This window comes from Gossypium hirsutum, chromosome A06 (genome assembly GCF_007990345.1).
Source record: "Gossypium hirsutum isolate 1008001.06 chromosome A06, Gossypium_hirsutum_v2.1, whole genome shotgun sequence".
Classification (NCBI taxonomy): Eukaryota; Viridiplantae; Streptophyta; class Magnoliopsida; order Malvales; family Malvaceae; genus Gossypium; species Gossypium hirsutum.
Genome location: NC_053429.1, coordinates 87,987,231 through 87,994,031, shown reverse-complemented (window position 1 = coordinate 87,994,031; position 6,801 = coordinate 87,987,231). Strand labels below are relative to the sequence as shown.

Genomic DNA, 6,801 nt, shown 5'->3' with positions numbered 1-6,801 from the left:
CCTTGTAATTTTTAAAATAGCAAATCAACTTATTCATGTGGATGACAAGCATATCTCCAATGTTCAATTACAAATGGTAAGAAAATATTATTAACTTATTTATTTTTAAATAGTTAATTATTATGTTGTTAACATTATTAATTTTTTATGTTTAATACTTAACCTAAAGATTGGATTTTGGAAACGTACATAAACAATTTAAGCGAAGGTGCATCGGATGTCATTTATGGACACTTGCGAGATGCAAGATTTGTAAAAGTGGCTCGCATACTCGAGGGAACTAAATTGGATCCCCTACTTATCAGTGTTTTGGTCGAAAGATGGAGACTAGAGACACACACATTTCATCTTCTCTGTGGTGAGTGTATAATTACACTCGAGGACATTAGTTTACAACTCGGTCTATCAGTCAATGGAGAAGTCATTACAGGGCCAGTGCTTAGTGCCAGTTGGAGCACATGCGAGTAACTACTAGGGTATGTGTCAAACAAGTTTAAGGATAGCCGAATCGAGATAAGATGGTTGGAGGACAACTTCAAAACTATCGAGGCTTTCGGAAATGACATTGAAAAAGAACAATTCAAGTGCACATTCATATTGAGGTTGATCGGGGGTTTTCTCATTCCATATAAATATCAATATTTGGTACATTTAAGGTGGCTACTACTACTAGCAGACTTGAAAGAAGCGGGACAACTTAGTTGAGGATCAACGGTGCTGGCGATATTGTATCGAGAAATGTGTCAAGTAACGAAACCAGAAAAAGATAAAATCGGCAATTGCATGCTCCTTTTTCAATCAGAGGCATGGTATTGACTAACATTTTTATGCCCCCGAGTGGACCTCTCTTATGAATTTTCACTCGTAATATGGTAAAATTCTTTTGATAATATCATTATCGTTTTAATTTTTCATTGTTGTAATTTTGAAAAAAAACAAATTATTTGAATAGGTGGAACAATCTCGCGAGACACAACGGTATACCGACCGAGCTCAAGGATATCTGGCTAGCGTTAGATCAACAAACCAAAGAGGAGGTTAGTTAATGAATTTCAAATTTATCGATTTTTTATTCCAACATTTGTAATTAAATATTAGACACGTGCTAAAATTTATAAATTTGTATTGCAGTTTGTATGGATGTCATATGTGGATTTGAGGATTCAAGAATGCATCCCATCCAAATTTTTGGTCAATTGCAACATATGGCACGTCAAAGTTCCATTAATCATTTTTGCAATGGTCGAAATATACGGATCTGACAGAGTGATGCGGCAGTTCAAGTGTATGCAACATATTCCACTACCACCGTAAGAGCTCAATGACTTGCATAATATCGACTTGTGAGGGAGAGTCAAGGAAGATTGGCCAACATTCCACAAGAAGTATAGCGAGATTTGGCATCATAGGTACGATTACTTGCCAACGCGTCAACCATTTCTCACACTAGAGTTGGCGACATCTCCAGATTACATGAATTGGTTCAGGCATAACAGCAAGTCATATCTATTGTCGACTTAAGAAAGGAGTAGGCAACATCGTAGTAGGAGACCAGAAGAGGGCCCAACAATATTAGGTCAGGAGAAGATGTTGCGGGGGGATCAACATTTGCTCTAGCTCTACACAATGACCCAATAGTCATGCAACCTCCTGGTCAATATTCCTAATGCCAACAATAAAGTAAGTATGAAATTCAAGTTTTTCACGACAACCTTGATAATTCCTAATGCCAAGTATTCTTATGTAAACAATCTGCTTGAAAGCTCGGTATGGAAACTCAAGGGATTGCATTGAGTTTATTTTATAGAGCTCGTACCCCAATGTACATCAAACAATTCCAGCAACAACACATGCCTCGGGCATTTCAAGTTTTTAAGGTATATAGTTAAAGTTTAATTTTGTGGGGGAGAAAACACTCCCCCGTAGCATTTTTCAGCAAGCCACATGTTTGACATATCAGTGGAAAATGCGTCCTACAAGAAGTGTTTTCACTACTATGCCAGTTGAAAATACGTCCTTCTCTCTAGCCATTTCAACACCCAAGCCAACTTGATTGCTTTTTCCTTTGAGCCTTGCAACCCGAGATTCCCGAGATAAATTTCATAGATTGCAACCCGAGATTCCTGGGATAAATTAAAAAATTTCTCTTTTACCCCGCCCCATCCCTTATATAAATGGTCGTTCTCATCCCCTACTCCAACATATCTCAGTCTTCTTTAAATTATTTTCTTTTTCTTTTTCTTGCATGTTAAAATTTATGGGTTTAAAGATTTATTTCTATCTGGGTTCACGGTGATACTTTAAGTTGTGTTTGGGTTCATGGTGATGTTGTGGAGTTCGGTAACCTACAAATTTCACCTGCTGTGTGAATATGGAATCATCGCCTAAGAAGCCGAGATCGCATTGCAACTTGAGGTCCAAGTTGGCAGTGATTATACAATCTCGAGTTGAATTGTAACTAAGGCTTCAAGTTTACAAAGGTTATGTTGTCAAAGGATGAAGCATAATTTGGGCCCTAGTTGATGATGGTTATGCGGGCACAACAATGAGTTTCTCTTCAGTAGAGGAGCATGCTTTATAAAACTCATACAGAAGTGTAAGAAAGGAAAATGCAAGAGTCTTCAAGTATAATCAAGTAATTCGTGTTGTCCATCCCCACCAAATGTAGTGACCTTATTACTAAAACATGTTACACCTCAATTCTTTCATAGGTTATAGTAACGGGGTCACCGCCTTTGGTGGACATGGATAAAACAAAATACTTGATTATACTAAAACGTCGCTATTTTTTTTCTTTCTTGTACTTTTGTTTGGGTTTTATAAAGCATCCTCCTCTAACGAGGAAAATCATGTTGTAGTGACCGCATAACCATTGTCAACTAGGGCTCTATTTATGCTTTATCCCTTGACAGTATAACTTTTGTAAACTTGAAGCCCTAGTTACACTTCAACCCTAAACTATATAATCATCGTCAATTGGAACCTGGAGTTGCAACACGATCTGGCTTCCTAGGTGATGGCTCCATACTCACATGGTAGATGAAATTTGTAAGTCACTCAACTCCACAAACTTCTAATTTCCAACTGCAAGAAAAAAAAATTAGCAAATGGAAAATTAGTCCTACAGGGCGTGTTTTCCTTTCTATCCAAAAACAATGTAAATCAGTAAATTTAAAATAAAATAAAACAACCTACTTTCTCAAATTTTTTTCCTAGCAAATTCTTCAAAATTAACCTTTAAAGTTTTATTCAAGTAATAACTCTATTTTAAAATTAGCATGACTCTTTTTAACTAATAATCATAAATTAAATTATAATTATTTTTAAATGTGTAATTTTGAAAACTTTTATTAAATTAATATTTTTAAATGTATAATTATCACAATTTCTATTTTACTTTAATTTTTATTTTTAAATATGAATTTAATAATAGGATAAAAAATAAAAAGTGTTTTCACCAATTTAAAAATATTTTCAAAACTCGTACTTATATATATATATTACACAATTTTACTTTTATATCTTATTATGTACATGCCTATTTATTTTTCGTATCAAGTAACAAAATAGCAAATTTTAAACAAAAATAAGTCTTTCGATATCTTCAAATGTGTTAAAAAATATTGAAATCAATTTAAATAATTATCCACTCAATTTTGAACTCAAGAAATTAAATTACCGAAAAATATAGAATTAATGGAATTAAAAACATTAACAACTAACGCAACAGTATTGTAACATTCTATATCACTCACAGGGTTTAAGTTGTTTAATTCTTTTAATTTTTAGATTTTAAAATTTAAGTCTAATTATTAATACTATTAAATATTTTTATTAAATTTATCAATATAATATTTTTAAAAAAATTCACTTAATAATAATATTATTTAAAAAATAACATTGTAATAAATATAAATTTAATAAAATAATTTTAATAATGTTTACGGTTAAATTTATATTTTAAAATTTTAAAAATAAAAATATATAAATTAAATTTCAAAGGACATATCTTCTCTTCCAACAAAATAACATTGTACCACTACCAAACTTTGAAGTCATAGATTGTTGGTCAATATGAAATCAGATGGTGATGCGATCCTCATTTTCTAATGAACTTTACCTTAAAAGGACCATCATTCTCTTGGAAAGTAGAATTAGGCACATTATCAGAAGTTTACTTAAATTAAAATATTATTTTTGTAAAATTCCATTTGGGAATATAACTACCATCTAATAGTCAAATTATATTTGTATATATACAAACTTTTGTGTATATACTTGCCATCTGTAAATGGAAATACCTTTTTCAAGTATCAATGTCACTCCACCACTACTTCAAACTTAGCAAACTTTCTTCTCAACTAAAATAGTTTTACATCAAAATATTTTAAAATTTAACTTTATTTCGAATTATTTAATTTTATTAATAATACATAAAATTATATATTATTAGTACATAAAATATTAATCTTTTTAAATTTATCAAAAAACACTAATATATGATTAAATTTATTATTTTAAATATATTTGTATTGCATATAAAATTTTATCATATTTATATAAGATATTGTGTTTGTTAATATTAAATTATGAGACACCAGAAAATATATTTATAAAATATTTATATAAATTAAAAATAAAGTTTGGTTGAACTTATGAGGATTATGGTGTTCTACTTCTAGTTTTAAAACTCACCATAGTAATATCTTATAAAAGAAAAATATAAAAAGGATAGAAACACCCTTCAATCATAATTATTATTTTGTTGAAAAAAACTTTTTAGTAATCTTATAATTAAGGATGTGTTTGATAAATTAAAATTTTAAGTGTTAAAAAATTAAATATGAAATTTTTATTGCTAATTTTTTTAAGTGCTGAATTTTTATTAAAAAATTATTCTATAAATTAGTAAAAATAAATTTTGAATATAATTATATTGTTTGATAAAAGTAATTTTTAATTTTAATCTTATTAGTATAATATTTTATATTATTTTAGATAAAAAAATAAATATGATAATTTGAATATCTCATTTTTTAGAAAATAATTTAATTTATTTTTTAATAAATTAAAATTGATTTAATATTTTCTACATTGAGTGATAAGTAGCTACCTAGTTACTTATTTTATTCAACAATATTTTTTTGTTAAAAATTTTATATTAAATAAAAAATTATTATCAAACACATTAAAAATATTAAATATTGAAAATCATTTCCAATATCGAAAATTTTTAATGGTTTATCAAACACACTCTAAGTTATTTTTGAGTATCTAATTGACTCATCACACAAACTCAATCAAAAGTTTAAATAATAACATAGATAAATATATTTAATAATTAATTGTTTATATTAAAAAATAATTAAATATTTTTAATTTACTTAAAATTTCACGTGTTATTAATCCAGTGAATGAGAGTAATATAGATATGTAAGGGGACCTTTAAAACAAAGGTAGTCCTTTTCAATTCAGTATTGTTGGTAGCTGCTTAGTATTGCTTATCAAGCAAATACTTTAATATCCATGGAGATCAACAACCCTAATCCCTCAAAAATGGATAGGAAATTCATTGAGAGAAACAGGAGAATTCAAATGAAAGCTCTCTATTCTAAGCTCAATTCCCTCGTTCCACATCACAGCTCTAGGGTTTACTCCTCTCTCTCTCTCTCTTAATCTTTTACATACGAACTTGCTCCAAAATGTGCACAGATCTTTGCTAAATCTGGGGTTTTTCTTCCCCTCTTTATTTGCATTGCATGATGCATGGGGTTTATTCAATTTGCAGGAAGCAGTATCACTGCCTGATCAACTAGATGAAGCTACAAATTACATAAAACGTTTAAAGGCAAACTTGGACAGGATGAAGGAAATGAAAGACGGATTAAGGGGATTAGAGGAAAGGGGAAATACAAGTCGCAGCTATGGGTCAAAATCTCCTCAAATCCAGATTCAAGAAATTGGTTCTTCTTTGGCGATCGCCTTGAACACTGGCTTCAACAGTCAGTTCATTTTCAATGAAACCATCCGTATTGTTCATGAAGAAAGAGCCGAGGTTGTGAATGCCAATTTCTCTGTTGTCGATGATGATACTGTTTTCCACACTATTCATCTCAAGGTACTCTTTGCTACTGTGCTTTCTTCACATTCATTTACCCCCCCCCCCTTTTTTTGATGAATATTGGTTTGTGGGTTTTGTTTTTGAAATTCTTGGGTTGAAAACGTTGTAGACTGGGGAGCCATCCACAGCTGCTAGGATATCTCAAAGATTGAACAAGTTTGTCCACGATGCTGATGCATCCAATAAGTACTGAAAGGTACTGTATTAATGGGGTAAATAATCTGAATCATTGATCTTATAAACTGTTGTAGGGATATAGAAATGTGAGTCAGCAATGCCTCTTGGTGATTAGTATATCATGAAATAATGCTGCTTGGCAACTACAGCTATTGTTATGAAATTATAAATGATGTTTTCAATTCCCCATATGAAATCTTCTTGTTGTTTTAGGTTGGAAATGGTGTTACTGAATATTTGGAATATAACACAGAATCTATTTTTCCTGAAATATGCCACCTTTATTTACATATGAATTTCTAATGAATTAATGTTTTTTTTTCTTTTAATTTTTATAAATTCAAATAAATATTAGCCTATTTTACTTGTTTCTATTTTCGTTAGTCTTGTATGTAAAGTGCATTTTAAAGCAAAGAAAGAAAGCCTTAACTTGTTTGAACCGATGAATCGCAATACTTGACTCTTAAGATTATTGGGAAAAGCTTTTTTATAATCAATTAGAA

General features: G+C 30.2%; 1 protein-coding gene across 1 annotated transcript; it reads left to right on the top strand.

The window, feature by feature from the left end:
• Positions 1–5,458: 5,458 nt before the first annotated feature.
• Positions 5,459–6,569, top strand: LOC107934284 (transcription factor bHLH162). The gene is made up of 3 exons (XM_016866661.2): positions 5,459–5,649; positions 5,789–6,118; positions 6,231–6,569. Exons 1-3 carry the CDS (start codon positions 5,527–5,529, stop codon positions 6,312–6,314), a joined length of 537 nt encoding a protein of 178 aa, XP_016722150.1. The 5' UTR covers positions 5,459–5,526; the 3' UTR covers positions 6,315–6,569.
• Positions 6,570–6,801: the final 232 nt, after the last annotated feature.

Coding starts and splice junctions, on each gene's coding strand:
- LOC107934284 (XM_016866661.2), top strand. CDS start 5,527: ATGGAGATCAACAACCCTAATCCCTCAAAAATGGATAGGAAATTCATT. Junction 5,650..5,788: donor TTCCACATCACAGCTCTAGG/GTTTACTCCTCT, acceptor TTCAATTTGCAG/GAAGCAGTATCACTGCCTGA. Junction 6,119..6,230: donor TCCACACTATTCATCTCAAG/GTACTCTTTGCT, acceptor AAAACGTTGTAG/ACTGGGGAGCCATCCACAGC.